This window comes from Acinonyx jubatus, chromosome D1, assembly GCF_027475565.1.
Source record: "Acinonyx jubatus isolate Ajub_Pintada_27869175 chromosome D1, VMU_Ajub_asm_v1.0, whole genome shotgun sequence".
In the NCBI taxonomy this organism is placed as follows: Eukaryota; Metazoa; Chordata; class Mammalia; order Carnivora; family Felidae; genus Acinonyx; species Acinonyx jubatus.
The window spans coordinates 27,273,212-27,296,563 of NC_069390.1; the positions used below are offsets into that span (position 1 = coordinate 27,273,212).

The 23,352-nt window shown below is 45.7% G+C and overlaps 1 protein-coding gene across 1 annotated transcript in view; it reads right to left on the bottom strand.

Annotated features, from left to right (window-relative positions):
* Positions 1–424: 424 nt before the first annotated feature.
* The window catches only part of KIAA1549L (KIAA1549 like), a 266,162-nt gene continuing 243,234 nt past the window's right edge, over positions 425–23,352 (bottom strand). The window contains exons 18-21 of the mRNA XM_053203322.1: positions 12,894–12,991; positions 10,335–10,483; positions 9,027–9,178; positions 425–3,643 (exon numbers count right to left, since the gene is read on the bottom strand). Coding sequence (XP_053059297.1) covers positions 3,362–3,643; positions 9,027–9,178; positions 10,335–10,483; positions 12,894–12,991 — 681 coding nt within the window. The 3' untranslated portion in view covers positions 425–3,361. The remainder of the gene's footprint in view (positions 3,644–9,026; positions 9,179–10,334; positions 10,484–12,893; positions 12,992–23,352) is intronic.

Below are 23,352 nucleotides of genomic sequence, written 5' to 3' on the forward strand. Positions count from 1 at the left end.
GGCCCCCACCTCCTAATAGCATCACATCGGGATTAGGAGTTCAACATATGAAGGCGGGGGTGGGGTGTGGGGTGGGGGTTGAGACACATTAAGTCCATAGCACAATAGCACACCCTGAAAGAGGAAACTTGCTGTTGCATAGGTAACCACTGCCATCCCAGATCATAGGTACCAGGGCACACAATAGACTTTCATGTTCTTGCACCATGGGACTGCCTCTCCTAATGCATAGCATAGAACCTGCTACCTCATAATGACAAGCTGTCATGGCCTCACCGCCTGCTTGTTTGGATGCATGGCACTGAGAGAGGACTGCTCCCCTGCAGTCTTGAACAGCAGTTGAGAACACCGTTTCCTCAATGGCACTCTCTGGAAAAAGCCCAAATGCATTTCCTTTCATGAAGGCAGAAAACTCACATCAAAACAAGTTCCAAAAAGTGTTTATTATGCCACAAATGCATCGTCCTCTATACACTTTATCTGAAGTCCTTTACATATCCAATCATCTTTTTTTTCTTCACAAGAACATAGGGCGTCCCTCACATGACCCTTGTCTACTTTTTAAACTTCCTAGCACAGTTCAAGAAACGCATCACAGACAAGCGTGCAGGCAGCATGGTGAAATGGAAAGCAAGTTGAATCATGAGTCAGCAGGCTTGGGGTGGAATCCTCCAGGAGGTCACTCCACTTTTCTGGACTTCTGATTCCTTCTCCGAGATTGCCAAGGTCCTCTGTGGCTTCTCCAACTGTCTGGAGGGTCATGAGGAACATAGAGCCCCTGGGCTGTCACGGGACTCTGTTTTTGCCTCCATGAGGCACTTCTGCCTTTCCTCAGAGGCAGCTGTCCAGGCGTCTGTCCCCTCCATGACACCAGGAGACTCTTCAGAGAAGGGACCACATATTAATCACAGAAAATCTAGCAATGGCAGCTGTCTCCCCATTGGTGGAAAAAAACATGAACAGATTGATTTCTTTTCAACTTAAGGTTTTCCTTCCATATACTTTTCTTAAACCTGTGGTGTCTAGTTTATCAGAGTGTCTGATTTAGCACGCTATATTTTTAGTCGTCTCAGTTGATGAACTCAATATTTCATGGGGTTCTGCAAAGACTGCAATGATTTGTTTCTCCAACCTCTTAGCAAGCTGGGGCCACACCACTGCAGACTGTAGGCTCATTCTCTGTAAGTCACTGGAACATCCAAAGCTCAGACATTGTCTTTGAAGCATATACTTTAATTACACTAAGGTCTTAAAAACTTCATTGTCACATACAGGATTTCCAGGCATTTACCAAGTAGACAAAGTACTGGGTTGATATCATTGCACTGATGAAATATTAATATTATTGATAAGGCGGGACAATGTGGCTGACTTTATCAGACTCATACCATTTGCATGGAAAGGCTGAGTTTCTTTGGCTCTTTGTTCATTCAAGTGCATTGAATACCTATTTGGATAGACTTAGGCATTGTGTTAATCTGTCAATAAAATCTTGCACCATCCACAGTGTTTTGCAAGCTGATTTAGGTTTTGGACTACAACAACTGGCCATTGGTAGAAATATACCATATATACACATGGAAATTACAAAAATACATTTTATTTATAGCTGATTTTTTTTTTTAAGTAACAAAAAACTAACACTATGAAAGATCAACCAGCATACCAAAAGGACACTACCTAATATCATCTGAACAAGAGACTTGTCTGGGGATACCATGACACATCATCTCCGGAACTTTCCAGAAAGGGCAATTTGCCATTGGGAAATAAAAACAGCTTCTTTGAAAAGTCTGTGCTTTGACAGTTTGAATCTCCCATTCTAATCAGTTCCACTCCTACTCTTCTCTCAACTTTTAAATTTCTACCTTCTCTCAGTAAAGACCAAAGAAACTCATGAGGGAAATGGAAAGATGGGCTCAAGAAGGCATGGACACAGCTGAAGCTAGATGGGTCATGGGTGAAGGCAGGACAGGACCTTGTTCTCCAACAGACACCAGGTAAGCCCCAGCAGAGTTGGTGAGGGAACCAGAGTGTTCCCTCTCCTGGGCTACCTGAAGTTTTACTTTTGCACTGACAGTCAGCAGCTGGTGCCTCAGGGCTGTGAGGCAGTGTCCACCCAAAGCTCTAGAAGCTGACTCACCATGCCAGGGAATGTCATTTACCACATCGCGGTCACAAGGTCAGCAGCCCTGTCCTTTCAGCAAATGTCCTCCTGCATCCATTAACTACAGGGGCGTGGAGGGAGGGAACTGGCAAACTCCATACACTTAAAAAAAATGTTATTTACATTTAAATGTAAGTCAACAGATTTTCTACATTCAGAAGCTCCTATAAACAGAGGCTGCAGCCTGGGGAGACCGAGGAGTCCACTCTTTCTGCTTCAAACAGGCATCAATTGCTACTTCCTTCTGTATCGCTCAGCAGCACATGCTGGACATCGCTGTTGAAGAGACAGAGGTTTTCCTGTCAAAGTCCATGTATCCATTATCTCAAAAAAGAGAGAAGCTTGTTCTCAGGCCACCTTCATTGCAAGGCAAAGAAAAACCTCCACAAATGACTGTTTTTCTTTTGTAGGATCTTAAAAGCTCTTAGCACCAATTCTCTTTCAGTGAGATCCCAATGTGCGGGGTGCTCAAGTTCCAAAACAACAACACCTCTTCAGAAACTTGTCAACACGAATCCGCCATTCCCTCTCATCTGCTCTCTTTCTCAGCCTTTGTTTAGTTAATGGAAGGACAAAAGAGTCAGGACTATTTATAGGTACAGTCATCGACAATCCTGATTTTGATCGACTTCATCTGAATATGAACCTTTGAAAGAAAAGGACTGAAGTTTCTTGGCTGGAGTCAGTGCCTCCTTTACAGACCGGAGGTGATTTTAACAATTACAGTCATGGCTGAATGAGAGAGAGTACAGTCTGGTGCTTAATCAGATGCCTGCATTGCCTTTAACACAGAAACAGAGTTAACATGCAGAACTCACCGAAGACAGAGCAATGTTCTCCCCCTTCTGGTGATTTATTAAAATGTGGCATTGGATAGGGATCTGCAGATTAGTTAGTGTCTCTTGTGACTAAGGCTCCAAAGGGAAATACACCCACAGTTCAAACATTTAACTTCACAGATTATCAAACATATGGTCCCACACAGGGACTTCTTGACATACAATCAGTTGAATAAGCCAAGAATCAAGTTGTTCAAGAGTCTCCTCTGTTGCCCAGAAGCCCCACTGTTCACCTGTTCAGAGACTGAGGGTGAGAAAGACTCACACATGGTCTATGCCTCAAGTCCCAACACGTTAGGCTGAGAAAGCAGAAGACGGCTTCCTCAGAGTCTGGAAGTCCCACGGGGCTAAGGTGTTAGACCTGGAACTCAAACATGTCTGTCTGTTTCTTGGCCAGCTTGGCCACCTCTTCCCGGATGGCCTTCACGAGGGCCGCCGTGGAGATGTTGGTCAGGGGCGTGTCAGACGGGTCGTTCTCGGTGAGGCTCTGCTGCGAGGCTGCCGCGGATGGCACCGGGGCCTGCTCCAGGCTGGGGTGCATGCCTGCTGGCTGGCTGTACTGGCGAGGGAGCCTGGAGGGAGAGTTTTGCTGATAACGTGACCGGGGGTAAGCCTCGATGTACCCTGGGAGGGGGACCTGCAGAGGGTGTCGGGAGAGAAGAGAAGGGCCCAGGATTAGGAAGGGGTTCAAGTCACAGGACACACTTGATACTGGACGCAGGAGGGGACTGAAGGCAATGAAAGAGATCCAGAAGAAAATGGGAGACCACTGTGCACATAAAAAACCTGGAGTCTGTTTGTTTAGAAAATAGGTAATTTGGACTCACTGGATATGCTGGTTGGATGAATTAAGTAGGTGTTTTGAAGGTTGCTATAAACAGCTGGAACATGCCCGAGTCTCCACCTGAATCTATCTGCCTACCTTTTTAACATAAGCACAATCCAGCAAACAGAAGTACTGTTCTTTATGGACCTCAAAGGACTCAGGGATTTATTCCCAATGATAACTGCTAACACTGAAGGAGTCCTGTGCTTAGGGCTTTCCACACATTATCTCACTTAATTCTCAAAGCAACAACCTAGGAGGTAGATATTGTTATCCTTGTTTTACAGAAGAGGACACTGAAGGAAAGAGTGTCACGGTCTCAGGTGACATGGTTAACAAGCCACTCAGACATGCTTTGAGCAGGTCTGTCTGATGCCAAGGGCTGGGAGTTAATCACTGTACTGTCTCGGATCTGGGATACGATCTTGGTTTCTTGAAAAATTTCTTCTTTTCATTAAAAGTGGAAGACACAGGGGCGCCTGGGCGGCTCAGTCGGTTAAGCCTCCGACTTCGGCTCAGGTCATGATCTCGTGGTCTGTGAGTTCGAGCCCTGCGTCCGGCTCTGTGCTGACTGCTCAGAGCCTGGAGCCTGTTTCAGATTCTGTGTCTCCCTCTCTCTGTGACCCTCCCCTGTTCATGCTCTGTCTCTCTCTGTCTCAAAAATAAAATAAACGTTAAAAATAAAAATAAAAAAAAAGTGGAAGACACATACTTCTGTGCTTCAATATACGGACATATCTAGTAATAAGGACAAGTCAATGATCTGCAATTCAGGATCAACTTTCCCACAGAAACAGTGCCACACATGGGGATGCTGTTCAAGGGCAACCCACAAAAGGCCTTTGTATCCCATAATGCTAGTTGGAAGCCTGTGGGATGAATGCCTGTGGACAACGTAGGCAAAGGGTGCTGTGGGGAATGGACACGTGTGGGGAGTCAGGCGGCTTTCGGGGAGCAGCAGCTTAGCTGTGTCTGGAAGATGAATAGGCCCTTGCCAGGAAAACAAGTTGGGAGGGGCTTCTGAGCAGAGGAAAAGCAAAGGCAAAGGTTGGGTGTGCATGGGGATGCAGGGATGCTTTGGGAGTTCCGTCTGACCAGAGAGGATGTACAGCGTATGGAAGGAGCTCAAGAAAGACAGACGGGCAGGGCCAGATCAGAAAGCCACCAAGTGCCAGGTTACAGAGTCTAGTTTTCTATGGCACACTTCTGAGGAATACAGCATGTTTCCATTCTTTACAGAGATACTTGTCTGGGCTCTGGTGAGGATGGAGTAGGATGGGTTGGGTGAAGAGTCAGAAATTTTGGATGGGTGAATATTTAGCAGGAAAGTGGCCTCCTTCTACTCCTCACCTGAGATGTTCTGACAAGCCCTCCTGGGAAGGCAGCTTTCTGAGATGGATGCCTGACACCTGGCCAGGGAGCCACCAGTGCGCATCAGGCAGAGGAGGGGCCTGTATTCTAGAAAGGACACTCTGGAGGTAGACCCACTGGAGGTCAAGAGGAGAGATGTGAGGCTACGTCAATGGCCTAGGTGAAGGCCTATGGGGACCGGAGTGAGGGAAGAAGTAATACGATGGATGTCCCAAAGTTTGGGGCTTTAATTTCCCAAGACCTGATGAGAAAGACAAAGTGGCAAATGGGTACTAATGGTGGGTGAGGGCTGTGCCTATTTCCCTTACACCTTAGAGGAAAACCAGAGTTGAGCTGTCCATGTCCTTGGGCCACAAGCACTAGGAATGTGCAGGAGGTGACTGGAGGGAAGCAGATCCAAAGCCAGGATAGGGGACTTGCCCATCACGTCTCAGCGCAAACGTTCGTTCTTCCAGGGCACCTTCCCCTGCCCTACGTTAGCCAAGGGCTCCCTGTAAGGTGCTTCCGTGCAGTTTCTCTAGAGTAACAGCCATCACCCAAGATGCCAACACCTATCTCAGGCCACCAACTTCGTCAAGGCAAAACTGTGTCTTGCTTGCTTATCACTGTGTACCAGTGCCCAGAATTATGCATGGTACACAGCAGGGAGTCTCATAGAACTTGGGGTTCTGAGGAACACAGTTGGAAAATCACTGGAGGATGACCCGCTGGTGCCATATGTTTGTGAGGGAAGCTGTCATATCTCCTTTTTCTGCATTTCAAATTTAGCTGGAGCTTAGAGTGAGCGTCCAACTCTTGAGATCCCTCAGTTCTACAGCATCAAGCATCTTGGTAGCAATGGCTGGGACAGGCAAGGGATACCTGACTCCACTGGAGTGCCCTCAGGGTAATATCCAGAAGCAGAGAAGACGAAGAGACGAGAAGCTCTTCCTCTCTTACAGTAGATTCAGGCTGGAGCCATCACATCTTGCTGGCCAAAATTCAGGACTGGCAAAAACCGCCCCTTTCCTAGGCAGTGCCCACGGCAGGCATCACCTGTTGATCACAGCACACCCCTCCCAATTCTTCTCCACCCATCTCCAAGGATGAAACCTATTTGTCAAGCCAGGTTGAGGTGATTTTATCTGAGCTTGCTCCTGAAGTCTGGAGACCTGGGATCGGGAAGGTCAGACACCCAAATGATGGTGGGACCTTTCTCCTTCTCAGATGGATGTGGAAGCGGACACCATCCCTGTCCCAATTTCTCAAGCTGACAAGCTCAGTCTCTCTGAGCTTCTTGCACTTTCTTTCACATGTAAGAAATCACCTGTCCTCCTCCCCGGTGTGGTTCCTGCATGGGCACAACCTCCCTGCTTAACTGCAGGTGGTAACTGGGCCCCAGCAAAGACCCATTTAGGTTGTGGTGATCACGTTCCTCTTAAAAACAACTAATAGAAAAGTAACTCTCCCTAACACTGAGAGGATGGGCCCAGAATGATCAGATCATCCCATTAGGAAGGTTAGGTTTTGATTTGCTGGGTTCCTGTTTCTTCATCTTTAAGGCAATATGAACCCAAAGGCATCTGGAAGTCACCATTAGCCCAGCTAAGCTATCATCTGTGTCTTGAGAGCAAGAGGTTTTGGAAAACACTTCTGTTGACTCCTCCAGAGTACCCACTGGAACTTTCCATGCAGAGGGTGAACCGACAAAGCTGTAGATTTACTGTTTAATTAGCACAAGTTAAGTATCATCTACTTTCTGAAAAGCACACATTATGTTTAGACTGTAAGTGGAATTATGGAGTCAAGTAAGCTCTGAATTGATCAACTCATACCCAGTGATTTTAGCTATTTAAAACAGCTGAGCACGACAAAGGGAGAAAAAAAGCCCACAAACAACCAAAACAGATGCCATAAAGTCTCACATTAAGATTTGTAGACTTGGGGCACCTGGGTGGTTCAGGTGGTTAAGCATCCGACTTCAGCTCAGTTCATGATCTCACCGTTCGTGAGTTCAAGCCCTGTTTTGGGCTCTGTGCTGACAGCTCAGAGCCTGGAGCCTGGTTTGGATTCTGTGTCTCCTTCTCTCTCTGCCCCTCCCCAACTCTCTCACTCTCTCTCTCAAATAAACATTAAAAAAAAAAAAAAAGATTTGTAGACTTAACAATAGGGAATCCTTACAAGTTACTCTTAAAGCTTATTTACTCCAATTTGACAAATAATTCTAATGAGTTCAGACATGCCCCATTTTCAGAAAATAGCCCATTAGGAAAAGCATATTTAAGGTGAGTATATCTGTGGAAGTGGGGACACTGACAGCAATATAAGCTCTGGTTGGGAGCAAGGTCAAAGAAAGAAAAATCATATTGAATGTTGTAATAACTCCAAAAATTATAGTAGTTTGGAGATGTCTTATGCAGGGGCGATAATCCTACCATCAGAGCTCATCTTACAAATGTCATTTTAGTATAGTAAGGCATCCTAATGATGCTGAATCATTTGTTAAAGACAAATTAAATTACATTCCTCTTTTAAAGGAGGGGAGGGGAGATATAATTCATTCCAGAATTTTTTAATGCAAGATAGCATGCATTTTTAAATATTTTGAAAATTAAAGGGATAAGCTTTGATCATCAGGAAAATTAATATATGTAGGATAGTTTTACCCCAATGATGTTGTTTAGACGTGGCATCACTACCCTAAGAATAGACACCAATGCTGAGGCCGAGTTGAACCTGTAGGGGTAGAAGGTATGGACCTCAGGGTTTTAGACAGAGAGAAAAGATGACCCAGGTCTTGGGCTAGATGTTTGATAAATCTAGGATATATTTCAAATGTTGAGACCAAACCCTAAAATGACACTCATCCCCAGGTGGCCCTCAAGTTAAGTCTGGGAGACAGCCTGCCTTTCTTATCCATGATGGATGACAACACAGAGGGATTGGGGCAACCCACACCAGAGGCCAGCATTGTGCTGTTTTCATTTGCTTGATTTTCTCACTTAGCAGCCCTTGACAGGTGACTCCGAGACAGGTCTGGGTGTGACTATCCAGGTTCATCTGGCTGCTGCCCTCTTTGGTCTAGGCCGGGCCAGGTCCACTGTGCCATATGCTCCTACTTATGATAGAGCATGGAACCAGGGGGTCACAACAACACAACCCTTTGCTGGAAGTCAGGCAGAATGCCTTAGGATCTGTAATTCAAAGTAATTCAATCTTGAGTTTCTAAAACTATATCTTCTGATACTCCATCTAGAATTTTTACAGAATTTTAAAACTAAAAGGAACAAATTTAATAAAGGCTTTGGAGCCAGACCAATGCTCTCAGGTTTGAATTTTGGTCTTAGCACCTTATGAAAGCTGTGTGGCTTTATTATTATTATTATTATTATTATTATTATTATTATTTTAAAGCTGTGTGGCTTTAGACAGTCATGTCACCTGACTAGGCCTCAGTTTCTTCATTTGCAAAATGGGACACATCATGGGAATAATAATACCTACCGGATAGGATTGTTGTGAAGAATAAGATAATATAAATAAAACATCTAACATGATGTCTGGCACATAGAAAATACTCAAAAAATGATGGTTACAATAAAAATTTATTTGACTAAGAACGCCCTGCTAGAATGAGGTGGAATCCAGACCGGAAGGTGGGTCTCAAGTTTTCTCTCAAAAGACATCCCACTTGACTACACTGTCTCCACTAAAGCTTGATGTCAGCCACCTGGTTGGTGGGAAGGGGGCTGAGATAACAAAACGCTGTCTCAACCTCTCATCTGTTTTCTCCCTAAAATGTGTCCAGCAGGTAAGGCTGTGAGGGAATCAGCGAGGCTCTCACCGAATCGGCCCACTGGCTTGGGAGCTCATTCTCTCCTGCATAGGACATCCAGGCCTGGTTTCTGTAGGACGAGGGAGGCGTTGGGATGAAATAGCCGGTGAAGCCAGGTCTGTTGGCAGCTGGGATGGCGAACACTGCCGGCACCGTATTACCTGGCATGGAGGAGATGGATGGGGAGGATTAGGCCAGCATCCCACCTACCGGGCTGACATTTGCACAAAGCTGGGGGAAGCTGGCAAACGGCGAACTCTGGCATGGGGGGAGGGGAAAATGAGGTGTGGAGCAGACCTCTACTTGCAGCCCTAGCCTTGCCCACCTGCCCAGTCATCTGCTATGACTCAGACCTGGTTTTCTAGAGAAATGATGGCCCAGCTCCCCTCACTGAACCCTCCCCAACTCCCCCATCCCCATCCCAACCCCTGACCTACTGGCAAGAAGAAGGGACACCTTAGTGTCCAGATACGTTTCTCCGGGGAGAATGGGTGTTTTAAAAAAATCCCAGAAAAGGAACCAAAAGGAATGGATTCCACTGATGGAATTTCCGGACACGGTGAGTTCTTTAGTTAAGTGTTGACGATTAAGTGTTCGCAGTTTTAGTCTAAAAGGTATGCTTTGAATAGACTAAAAAAGCAATCAGGGCATGAAAAAACCTTGGCGTTAATTTCAGCATTGTTTCTAACAGCAAAAGACTGGAAACAACCAATATGTCCCTCATTAGGGGAAAGGTTAAACTGGCATGTCATATCATTCAATACCATGTGGCAGTTTAAACAAATCAACTAGACCAACATGCACGTCCCCATCCTGAAAACAATGCTGAGTCAAGAAAACAAATGCAGAAGGAAATGTATGGTTTGATATCACTCGTATACACGTAAAATAACAAAAGCATTTAATATGCACTATTGGATATGCACACATATGTAGCAAAAAGCACCCTCAATTTAAGAACTGGGATTACGTCTGGGAAGACGGGGAATAAGATAGAGCTGAAGGGTTCTGTCTGCAATGCTTTAAAGATACATAATAATTTAAAAAGAAACCCTGAAGTCTGGCAAATGTTAGCATATACCCTTACTGTAACATACCTTAATATTTTGTCATATTTCAGATTTTTTAAAGAAATAGAACAGTAGCTCTTCCAACCAGAGCTACTGAAGTCAGACACACAGTTGCCTGGATTGCTAAGGATGACAGGGAGCAGATGGCTTGTGTGGATTTGGGGGGTGCGGGAGTGCAAAGAGCACGGACCGGGGTGGGGCTGGGGTACAGCACTGGCCTTTTTCATCCGTTTCTCCTCTTGCCCACCTGAGTAATTTAAAGCCGACTGGTCCAACTGCGCCACGGACACGGGGCCTCTGGACACCTGCGCGAAGGAGGGGCTGTCGTGCAGCTGGGCCGGTTCGGGCCCTGCGGACTCGGCCATCCTGGTCTTGCTGCCCACGTCCGAGGTGGACCTGGGGGGTGCAGAGGGGCTGCGTTAGCCGCTCCCGCCCAAGGCGAGGTTCCCACCACTTGCACCTCTGGGGGTCGCCTCAGGGGACCTTGGCGGTCTCCAAGCCCCACGAGGGTGGGGGTCCTCAGGCCTGGATTTGCCGCCCCCCTTCCCCTGAATAACAAAGAAGGCCAAGCGCGCCCCGGAGTTGGAGCAGCGATTGTGGTGGCCCGAACTTAAGTCATTTTTAGATATTCAAGGTCAGTGCTCCCCGGAGGGTGGCTCTTGTGTCTCTGGGGAGTAGCACACTTAATTTCCACATAAAAATAAGCCAGGCAATTAGCGCTGGGTATTAGCTGGGGATGGTCGACCTGGGAGGGGATGACATCATCAGCAGCCAATGAGAAGGATCCGTCTGGAGTGCCTGGTCGCTCCCCCTCCAGACACCAGGGCTGGTGACCTGCAAGGGCCAGAGGACCACAGTTCCCTGCTGCTGGTGGTAGCAAGAAGCCCAAGGCTCTGAGAAGCTTGGACTGCTCCCCGAAGCAGGAGCCTAGCACTTTCTAGGCATTACGAATGACAGAACACTTTTTGTCCCCCGATCCCACAGGCGCGCAGAGAATCCGGCCCATTAAACACATCATATTTCCACTTAGTGCTCAGAATGCCAGTGAGAAGAGGGCTGCCTGGGCTCCACGGGTGCCAGCTTCTCCCCTCTAATAAAGGGTGCTTTAGCCAGTCTCTAACCTCCCCTTCACAGAGGGATTTCAGGCTCCTAAAATTAAAATGGAAGGAGGCAAAGACAGCCACAGCAGGTGGCAGGCTGCCAGCTCTGAGCAGCCAAGTGTCTGTCACTGTAATAGCAGAACAGAGCCACAGCACCACAGCCCGACCAGGAGGCAGGGGTCTGGGTTCTAGCTACCTCCCCTCGCTCAGCCTCAGTTTCCTGGTCTGTGAAACAAAAGGGGTGGATGACCCCCTCTCCGTGGTCTAATCGTCTGGGTCTATGTGGAAAGCAGTGACCTGCTGATATTTGGCAAGATGGTAGACCGTGTGGAAGGGCAGGGGAAGAGACTGGTGGGTAAGAAATAAGAAACAGATACTGGCCTTCGGCAAATGGGCCACAAATGACTGATGTGAAGTTCCTGGCATTCAGAACCATCAGGAGGAATTGAGGCTTCCCAGTATTGCCCAGGGAGGGTTAAACACAGAGGCTGTGATGATTTGACTCTACATCAGGGTGGCTGCTGGAGGCTCAGTAATGTGGGGTCTCCCTTCCTTTCTTGATCCCTCCATCTTTCTCTTGGTTGATCTCTCCCACAGCCCTGGCTTCCCAGATACTATTCCAGTCATCTGCTACTAGTTTAGAAAACCCTTCCAAGGAAAACTCCCGTGTTCTGCCCCATACACTTAGCCCCCTTGGAGGAATCCTAGAATCTCTGCGATCAGTTAGGCCGTCTCCCTCATTTTACGGTAAGGAAACAGGGGCCAGAGAGTTGAGGCAACTTGCCCAGGGTTTTATACAGGGTTAGGATAGAACCCTGGTGTGCTGCTTCCCAACCCACTCTGAGCTTGACTGGAGTCAAGGGCTGGTGTCTACACACAGCCTGGCATTCTAAACTGCGGGAAATGAGGGCAGGGACATTTTGCAGGAAAAACTCATTTTTCTTCACCATTTTCACAAAGTTCAGATGTGTGGTCCACAGATAGGGTGTGGCTAGCATGTTGGGGGAGGCTAGGGTAGGAGGGCCAGGGCAGGGGATCATACCTATCCCAGGGCATAGTTGTTTCTTTAACCCTGGACCTGATGCCTATTCCAGCATCTCCCAGGACTCATAGATTTTGTGTTTCTTGCCTATCTTTATTTAAAACATGTGCTTTTTATAAAATCACAAAGACAGTATTTTTATCATATCTGAGTTATATCTTTATATCTGAGTTAATACGTTTATACATATCTGAGTTCATGTGCTCTCAGCCTCCCATCTTGGAAGTCATGAGTTAGGCTGGGTGCCCAGACATGCTGCTCCCTGGCCTCTTAGCCACCACCCCTAAACAACAAAGGGACTTCTGGGTACACACACGTGCCAGGAGGGGCCCAGACTGGAGGCAACCATTGGAGTGGCCTGAGCTGGAATAATTTTTAGATGTTGAAGATAAGAGTATGGGGCTTCTATGGTATGGGTTGGTTGACCTTGAGTTTCTTCAGTTGTGGGTTCTAAAGGACTTCCCATGTCAAATGATAAGAAAGTTGGTGAACCCTCTCTGTGCTCCCACTTCCTTCATGGTACTTGGAGCACCCCAGGCACGAGGTTGTCTGTACAGGTGATTGCACCCTCAGTGGGACGGCCATGAAGGAGATGTGTCAGGTCAGGGTACACAGGAACAAATCTCCAAACATTCCAAGCAAAGCAAAGAAAGGAATGTGTTACCGCCTGAGAGAAGCAACAGCCACAGGGCCAGTCCGGGGAGGTACAGGTGGAGGGGGAGAGCCCATGACCATTTCAGGAAGCTGGGAAAACCTGTATGCCTGTGAAATAGACGAGCAGTAGAGGAAGATCTGTTAAAATGTAGTGTCCATCAACACACAGGTTCTTCTTACTGAAAAGGAAAGCAGACTCCCAGGTCAGGTTTTCCTGCCTTCCTCAAAATCTCCCCTAATCTTCCTTATGTTCCCCAGTCCCCTCTTCCATCTCATCTCCAGCCAGGCTCCCCTTTGCTTGGGCCATTGTAGTCACGGAGTCCTTCGAGTGATCTTAGAATAAGCCAAGTTCTTTCCTGCCTCCAGCTTTTGTATGTGCTGCTTCTTCCCCCTGGGACGCTTTTCTCCTAATCCTTCCCATGGTTCCTTCCTTCATCTCATTCAGCCAGCCCCATGTTCCCCTAGAGCACCATTTACTCTCTCTCCATATTCTGCTTTATTTTTTGCCATAGCAATTGTCACCCTGTGGTATTATATCATTGCTTGTTTAGGTATTTCCTGCCACCAGCTGGACTGTAATGTGGGAAGGGCTTTGCTGTCAGCTATATCCTCATGCCTGCAACAGTGCCTGGTAGATCATGTATGATCAATCAATAAATGAATAAATGAATGAATGAAGGAATGAATGAATCACTGATTGCATTTTACTTTGTCACTCATGGAAAGCAGATTTAGTTGGGGGGGAAGGGATGGCTTTAGAATCAGGAAGTATGGGTGGAGGTCCTAGTTTGCTGACAAATAGACTGTATGTCCCTAAGCAAGTTGGGTGACCTCTCTGGGCCTTGCTGTCCTCTTCCAAAGTGGGGACAAGGATGCTTTGCTCAGAGGGCTGCTAAGAAGATCGGGCAAGTCGGTGTATGTTTAAGTATTTCACAATCTATAAAGCACTATTCAAAGATAAAGGATTGGAACTGTCACGAAAGCGAAGACTTTAATCAATACATGAGGGGATAAAATGAAAACAGTCAGAGGATAGACAGGATCAGAGAGCCAGGCCACAGCCTCCTTTAGCGAGAGAAAATCTAGAAATGCTCTCTGGCAAGACAAAGCTTAACTTGTGCTTCTCATTCATCTTTTTCTTTAGGTATCATGCCTGCTAGATCTCTTGAGGAACAAGCTGACAAGACTTTAAGCCCGAAGGCTTCAGGACAAGAAGCAGCAGCAGAGGGAATCCATAAATAGGGTTCTTTGAACTGAATGAGGTCTTCCCAGCGTTATGGCAGACTACATACTTGTAAGGGCCTAGATCTTAGATGAAACATGCTTTTTGATGCACTGTGGGAATTGCAAGATGTAAGGGAAAGCTCAAGGACCCTACCCACTACCCGTACCCCTGCCCCGGCACACACCTCAGCCAACTAAAACAAAACTATGTGCTGAAACCAGAGGTAGAAATAGTGAGTAGTAAGCAAATATGAAAGGTGGGGGGCGTTGCCTGGAAGACAAGTACATGTTGGCAAATGATTAAGAGAGCAAGCTTCGGGACAGGGCAAGGGGATGGGACAGGTGGAACTGAGACACTCACAATCAACCTGGAAGGAGCTGACATTGGTCCCTTCCACAGAGGGAGGCTGGTAGCATTCAGGCAGGAGCAATTCTAAGTCCTGTTTGGAGGAGATTTCCCTAAACCAGGCTCTCAGGATCAGCATAGATTAAGATGAGCAAATAATAGCTCATCATCAAAGACCAGAAAACATAGGTGAGAGTCAGGAGAAAAACAAACAAACAAACAAACAACATATTTAGATCTTTAAGGACTTAAGAGTTAAAAATTTCCAGATACAAAACAGAAAACAGAAAGGTAAGAAATGTAAAAAAAAAAAAGACCAGACAGAGAAACTATCAGGAATGATCTGGAAGATTTGAGAAAGAACAATTAGAACTTTTAGGAGTGAACTGTAATTACTGAAAGAAAACACTCAACATAGGGGAATTAAGTAATCGATGTGCCACAGATGAAGAGAAAATTAATAAACTAGAAAACGGAATTGAGGAAATTACTAAGAATGAAGCACAAAGACATAAGGAGATAGGATATATAAAAGAGAAGTAAAAAAAAATACGGAGGACAGAGTAAGAAGGTCTAAAAGTCCCAAAGTCCCAGAGAGGAAGAGAGGCAATATTCAAAGAAGCAATGACTAAGAATTTTCCAGAATTGATAAAATCAGTAGACTAATAAGTTCAGGAAGTACGATGATCCCAAGCAGGATAAATAAAAAACACATGTAGATACATTGTAATGAAATTGTAGAGTACCAGAGACATAGAGAACATCTTTAAAGCAGCCAGAGAGAAAAGGCATATTATCTACAATATGGGGACTTCTCAATGTCACCCAAAAGACCATGGAATGAATGCAAAGTGCTCAAAGAAACTGTCAGCCTAGGAGTGTAATAGCAATACTAATTTTCTAGGACAAGAATGAAAGAAAACATTTGCCCAGGTTTAGAGGTACTGGCTGAGTCAATATGGAAAGCTACATTACCGTGTTGCATTTCCTTTTTTGTTTTTTTAAAGTATCAATAAACTATGTATGCTAAGGTAGGATTCCGGGAACCAAAATCTGAAGCTCTACTAGATCCTAAGCTAGGATGGGGTTCAGCAACCATGCTACCCCTACCTTACAAAGCAAAATGCTTTGCACAGAATAGTGCTAAGCCTGCATTCACTTGCCTGCATGATGATAACCTGGGACCTCCCTGAACTCTAAGGTTTTGCAGAGAGTTTGAAAATCATTGTCTTGGGACATCCTTCCAGTGTATACTCCATTATTATCAAGAAACCATCAAGTAAGAACATGCCTTTCCCAAAATAGAGAAAGGGGTTTAGAGTCCCTCTTCTCTCTTCTGGCCTCTCACAATACTCAGTAGAGAGACAGACAACTTATTTTTATCCCTGGTTCCTGGAAGGCTTATTCTTTGCTCAACATAGTTTTCCAGCCAAGAAAAAGCCCTTCTATGCCTGTGTCTGTCCTGTAGCCAAAGAATTGATTAAATTCTTTATTTAATCCATGGTAAATTGATTTACCAAAGAATTGATTAAAAATTCTGAACTTTTGATAAGTACCAAGGGAATTGTCTTCAGAAGATTTTGCCAGTTACAAGCAAGACTGAGCAGGAGATCACACAGTCTCCTTTGGGCTGTATCTACAGGGCCCTGGGGTAGCCACAGGGGCCACATAAAAAGCAGAACTTGTGCCCTGTGCTTGGGGGCTGAGAGAATCCCCACCCACAGTGTCTTCCTACCTCCCACCTCCCCCCTGTGCAGGTTACCCATAGTTCTAAGCCCTCCTGGCTTCACATTCTGATTTCTCTTGATATGTATCTGGAACCTTGACTTCCTGATGACTGCTTTGTGATTAGGATTTCACTGGAAGCTATTCCTCAAAACTGTTGCCTGATTTCAAGTTTCCAGTTCCATGACAGTGGCCATAATGTGCCCAGCCTGGCACCATCTTTTGGGATCCCTGCCTCTGGCTAGAAAGGAGATCCAAGACTCAGAATTGAAGGTAGTTTTTGTAAACAGGTCTGAGGTCTCTGAGGTGGAAGGAGCCTGGGAGTAACTAGAGTAGGCTGGCCAGTCTTTGGGCTCAGAAGTTTGGTTGCAAAAGTAGAAGGGGAAAAGGGGACTACATAGTCTACTCAAAGGTTCAGTTGTAATGTTCTTGGGTGGGAGGTGATGGGGTTGGGTCAAGGCCATCCTCTCTAGTAATCCCAGTAGAGAGTGAACCCAGGTGAAACCCACTGGGTGCTGGTCCCTTCTTGTGCAGGTGCACCCATCCAGAAGGAGGAAGGTGATCAGGATCAACCTCAAGGGTAGCACTATAGGCATGATAGGTCCAAGAGGGCAGCTTGTGCCTACAGGAACAGGTCAGGGGTCTCAGGCTTTGCATGGGTGGTGGAAGGAGGACTGACAGGTCAAAGTCAACCCACCCTCATTGGAGGCCAGCCCCAGGTCAGAATGGATGCATGAGTCTTTCCATACCTGCTAACCACGCTGGGTTGCACTGAATGGTGTCCCTTCGAGTATATTCTGCTGATGCTGACAATACCACTTCCAGGCTAAACAGGTGTCTACCTAAGTCTACATATGGCTGTAACTTCTTATCCTGGTGGAGGAGGTAAAGTCTTCCAGAAGGATAGTTCCTATTTAGTTGAAAACAGAGGACTTGGTAATTGAAGACTAACCCTGTAGTAAAAACCCAGTGCCTATCTTGATCTGTTAGTTTACCAGGAGCTACTGATAGAGCAATATCTAAGGCTTCCAAGGCCTCTGGAATCATAAAAGGTTTGAACTGGAAAGAGAGCAGCAGACATTGAGACCATATACTTTACCTTAACCAAGGAGGATACTAAAGGCCAGAGAGGTAAACTGACTTGTCCAAAAACACACAGCCAGTTAAGGGCACTGTCTTGCAATTCTGAGCTAAGGGTATCATGGTACAGAGGGGATGGGTTTGAAATCAGACAAAACTGGGGTTGAATCCTGGCTTGATCCTTACCAGCTGCTTGATCTCAAGCAACTTACCTTGCCTGTGCCTGCTTTCTCACTAGTGATGGAGGTTAACAGTATTATACCCCCATTTCAAAGGCTGTTTGAAAAACTCATTTTATATGTTAATGTAACATCTGGCACACATTGGGTCCTCTATAGTAATACTCTCTTCCTTTGAGACAGGATAATATTTTGATACAATAACTGTAGTAATCAAGACTTTTTCACCTCACAATTCCTGAAGTCCAGGGCCCTTCCCCTGCCCCAAGCAACAAGGGCATCCTACCTTCCTGCCCCAGGGAAGGAAGGTGATGGCCATGAAGAAGGCGTGAGAGCCAGTCCTCATTAGAGTTTTGATGGTCAAAACTATTGAATTGCAAAAGTTTAGGATTTTATTTTATTTTTTTAATTTAAATTTTATTTTATTATTTTAAAAGTAATCTCTACACCCAACATGGGGGTCTAACTCATGACCCCAAGATCAAGAGTCATATGCTCAACCAATTGAACGAGTCAGGTGCCCCCCTAAGAGTTTAGGATTTTAAATATCAAAAACTTAAGCTCTAAAGCACTCAAGACCTAAAGTTGATGCCAAAAGAAGAGATTTGGAAGACGTGAGGTATGTTTAGATTACTGCTCTTAGGTGAGGTAAACACCCTTGGGTTAAGAAAGGGAGGGAGTGGGAGGCAAGCCAGAGAGCTTAGATGCTGATGGGTCTGGACAGGGGGCTCTATGTTCTGCCTCACTCTGGGGGGAGACAGGGGGGAAAAGGAAAATATGAGGAAGATGCTAGAAAGGGTGAAAGGATAGATGTGTGTGTGTGTGTGTGTGTGTGTGTGTGTGTGTGTGTGTGTCAGAGGGGGAGAGAGACAGAGACACCAGGGGAGAGACAAAGAGGGGGAATAAGTATACTGAAGCATGGAAGGAAGGTGGGGGGAGTCTGGAAGGAGCTTACAAGCAAGAGGACCAGGATACAGCTGTGCTCTACCTGGACCAACACCTGGAGACTAGATGGAATCAAGGACTTCTCAGGGATGCCAGCCAGAGGAGTTAGATGAGGACAAACTGGAACCAGATTCTTCCCACCCCCTCGCCATGCTTTGCATCATGTAGGCCCCCTCAATAGCTTAACCCAGGAGGAGAGAAGGAGACCCTGAACTGAAATTGAGCTTTTGGCACATGGAGAAGATAAGCGAAAAATCAAAGTACATGTCTTGCACCCCTGAGTTTTGTGGGCTAAGTATTCTCTAGACTTCATCTCCTACCTCCCTTTCTCCCTTCCCCTGGAGCCTTTGCTGGATGTTGGGTACTCAGATGGTTTTCAAGGAGGCTTTCTCAGGGTAGTCCAGAGGCAAAGATCCCCAATGCCAAGGCTAGCCTAGGTATAACAGCGTGACCTGCCTTCAAGGACTCCCAAGAGTTGGACAATGCCCCATCAACAGAGCCGGGATGGACCCTCTCCCTGTGGTCCAACTGCCTCAAACCGCCAGTGACTTTTGAGCAATGAGAGGTGGAGGGAGCCCAATAAAAACATTGAATTTCTGACCCACCTGGCCAGATGGGAACTCAGAACAGATTCAAATCAGGTTTACAGAAATATAAGAAACATAATCATCTCTTGAACCCAAATGTTGTGGTGGATGTAAACTTATACCTGACATGTCTGCCTATCTCGTCAACAAAGGTTTTTGTTTTGTTTTTGAGGGGAGAGGAGGAAAAAAAGCTGTAAGATTCTCATTTTCATTTCAATAGAGTTGTCTCCTTCATAAGCGGCAATGATAGTGTTGGACAAAACCCTCTCAAACTGGGCCAGCTTCCCTATGAGAGGATCACACTCTGAAGTTCTGGAGATTTGAGTCTCCTCAGGGTCTGCAGGATATCCCTGGGCTCACTGGGCCAAAGGGAGGAAAACATGTGGTCTTTGAAGTCAGCTCTAGGTTCTCACTTTGTGTCTGCCCTTGATAGCTGTGTGACCTTGGGCATGTTTCTTTACTTCTCCGAGCCTCAGTTTCCTCACCGGGTACACGTGGATAATAATAACATTGACTTCACAGGATGCTTGTTAGATGGGAAGAGGTGATGTCTACACAGCACTTAGCTTTGTGTCTGGTATATGCAATGAGAGCTCAACAGATGGCAGCTGTTGACGTTGTTATAATTATTACCGTTCATTGCTCTGGAAAGCCTCTAGTGGGGAGGATGTTTTAACCCTGCTGCCTTTCTCCAGATCCCTTACTCTGACACCCACAGGAAGGCTTTAGGATGTTTTCATTCCACTTGGTGCAGACCCATCAGGGCTGCTGGCAAAACTGGATGGGACATTAGGTGTCAAGTCCAATCTCTTCACAGATTCAAGGGGTGAAATATGTTCAGGACTGCGGTGCAGGAGTCCCAAGCTGCCAGCAGTAACCTTTTCCATGATATAAATGACATCAGGCTGGCCCAGCACATTGAAAACCACCAGCTTCCAATTATCCTCCGGCCGAGCTCCCAGTGCTTCCTTTTGGGGAAGCTGAAAAGTAATCATAGTTATCATTCTAAATTGCCACCTTTTCTATTGATTTCCACATTATCATAGCACAAGGGGGCTCGGCCAAGAACTTGGGTTGAGACTCATTATTTCTACTGTGTATTGTTAGTGATTTTCTCCTCTCATGAAAATAGGGACCATGTGTGTTGGCAAAAAAAAAAAAAAAAAAAAAAAAGAAAGAAAGAAAGAAAGAAAAAAAAAAGGCGGAAGCCTTAATAACAAAAGAACTGCCTTTCATATTGTTTCGGTTTGATGGCCCATCTCTCTGCTGTGTTCTCCGTTCTTTTCCAGTTTTCGGTGGCCTGATTTTTCAAGAGTATAATGCTGATGTTTTTGCCCTTCTTGGCACAACTGCCAACCCCAAATTATAACAAACAGAACGATCTAGGTCTTCATATGTGCTAAAAATAAGAAATTTTTTGATGGTTTTGTTAAATTGAGGCATCATGGATGTGGATTCCGTCAGCAGTTGGAAGACTCATCCTGGTTGTTTTTTCTCTCTGAAACCAGACCTCTTTATGGATCCCCGGAAGCTGGCCTCCAACCCAGAGCCAGATTCTCCAGCTGTTCTTGAGAATCATCTTTAACCAGAAGTGGGGCTTTTCTGGGACCCTCGGGTGGGGCATCCGGAGCATGCTTTTAAAGGAATTTAACAGAGCAGGAGGAGGAACAGGAGTAGTGTCAGCACAGTCAGGAAAAGGGATATAACTAGTGGAATTCTGTGAAAAGGACAGGATATTTTTATTATAACGACTACCATCTCTCAGGCAATTTGAGGTGCTAGGCATCATCTGAAAGCCCTCTGACAAACATCAGCAAACAAGCAGTGGGTGCTCACCAGGTGCAGGACCGTGCCAAGCATTTTACATGAATGATCACTTCGTCCTCACCGTGGCCCTCTCATCACCACTATTTCATGGCTGAGGCATCTGAGGCTCAGAGCTGTAGCCCCAGGCTAAGGTCATTTAGCTGGTGTGTGCCATTCTACTCTGGACTGAGGGAAAATCCAGGCACGGGGTCTGTGTATGGAGATCAAGAAGGATGAACCAACAAAACTGAGGTCAGTGTGAATCAATACAGAACAGAGACAGGTGATTTTCCCAGGGGACAGACACTGAAGCGCTGCTTATAAATGTGGTGAGATCAGGGTGTTTTCTCAATCTCGGTGAGAAAAATCTCTTCTTTCCCCCATAAGGGTGGGTACCAATTTAGTGGACAATCAGAAAGTTCTAATTGTGCAAACAGTAACATGATGGCCAAAGGGAAGTATTTTATTTATTTATTTTTAATGTTTATTTATTTTTGAGAAAGAGAGACAGAATGTGGGTGTGGGAAGGCAGAGAGAGAAAGAGAGGGAGACATGGAATCCAAAGCAGGCTTCAGGCTCTAAGCTCTCAGCACGGAGCCCAACACAAGGCTCGTATCCACGGACTGCGAGATCATGACCTGAGCCAAAGTTGGACACTTGACCAACTGAGCCACCCAGGTACCCCCAAAGGGAAGTGTTTTAAAGTTGATGGATTTGTAAGGCTCAGTGAGAATTATTCTGACTCTTTCTGGAAAAAAAGGATGTTTGGACTTCAACTGAGACGAGCATGTGGCTCCAGAGTTGTGGACACACTTCCGGAAGGCAGAGCTATTCAAACATACCCAGCAAACCTCCCTGATGGAGGAGGCTAAGTCATATTCTTAAGATCTGGGCATTGCCCCAAAGTCTTCTATTTTAGCTTAAAAATTATTTGAAGAATTTTGCATCGTATTCTACCCATATCTCAGAAAATGGGATGTAAAAAAGATGGCTGGTGTTTACTTATGTCCTTTATTGCCTGTACTCTCCAGATTTGTGGATCAGAGACTGAGAAGACGGCTCCAATAATAACCAGCTCTCCTGACAATGTCTTACTTTCCTTAGACTGACTTTTACCTAACGAAAGACCACACTGACCAGCAAATGGAAGTATTCTGGCCTCTGTGGTCACCCAGCTTCTCACTGCAGGTTTGTAAGTTCGAATCCTTAATAACAAATCAGTTATTGTGAGTGTAATCGGTGTTTGAGTCAAATTCCCAGTGGCTGGTCACTGTGAAGTGAATAGAAACAGAAATTCTGCACTTCCCAACCTAAGGACAAAGCCTTGCAGTGATGATAGCCCCAAGCAAACACAGCTGCCCCACCCCAGATCTTCAGTCTGTCCTGTTCAACTCAGCCAACAGGAAAGGTAAGGCTAGACACAGACATTCAAGGACAGAAGGTATGAGGAGCAGTGTCAAGGGGAGACATCTCAGTGACTTGGAGGAGAGGAGAAATCTAGAGCAAAGGAGAACAATAAAGAAATTCACACTAGTGTGCAGGCTATGTAGTTATGTAGCATAACAGCAATTTATTAAGTGCCTGTGTGGTGTGGACCGTGGAGGGTAGGGGTGTGAAATCATCACAAGGCTCCACAGGCCCACAGATTTCCCAAATAGTCTACTGCAAATGAAAGAGGCAATGCAACATAGCACAAGGGAGAACAGCATGCCGGTTAAGCACATGGGCTCTGGAGCCGGACACAGCTGGCTTTGGGTCCCAGCTGTGCCCCTTCCTGTCTGTGTGACTTGGGCAAGTGTGTAACCTCAGTTTCCTCATCTGTAAAATAGGGACAAAACAAGTACCCGCCTCAGTGGCTTGTTGTAGTAAGGACTAAATAAATGAGCTAACATACATATGATCAATACCTAATGACTAAAACACTCAAAAAATGTTGGCTTTTGTTATGTAATTACATATCACAATGACAATTTATAAAGCTCTATTAATGAGTAACCCTTGGGGATGGGTCAAGAACTATTACAAGGATGGAATCTGTACATGCACATTGCATTGTTTATTATGGTCTGTGGCTTATCCATCTTTTAAAAAAGATATCTGTAGATGCTATGGTAATGAATGAGACGCATCCTAATTAAAATTGTTGTTTAAATTATGGAAGCTTTTAGTCACTGGGTGCTTTCTCAGATATGGAAGTGCAGTTACCACTAAATGAAATAATCACGAGTGACACCGTTGCAGCATCTGTGCCTGGCATTCTTATAAGTGCCTCAGATATATCATCTCGCTTAATCTTTACAACAACCCTAGGAAGTTGGTTATCTTGTTCATTTCAGCGGTAGAGAAATTTAAATGATGTCTCCAAGGCTAGTGAGTGGCAGGGCAGGGATTCGAAGTCAAACCACCTGCCCCCTGAGCCTCTGCTCTGAACCACCAGGCACATGGCCCCTAACATGCAGCTTTGCAATGTGTTCTGACATTTCCTCACACTTGGAAATGCAGGAAACCACCAGTGCATGAAGAATGAGGACAACCCTTTACAGGAGGGACAGTAGAAAAGGAAATTCATTCTAAAAT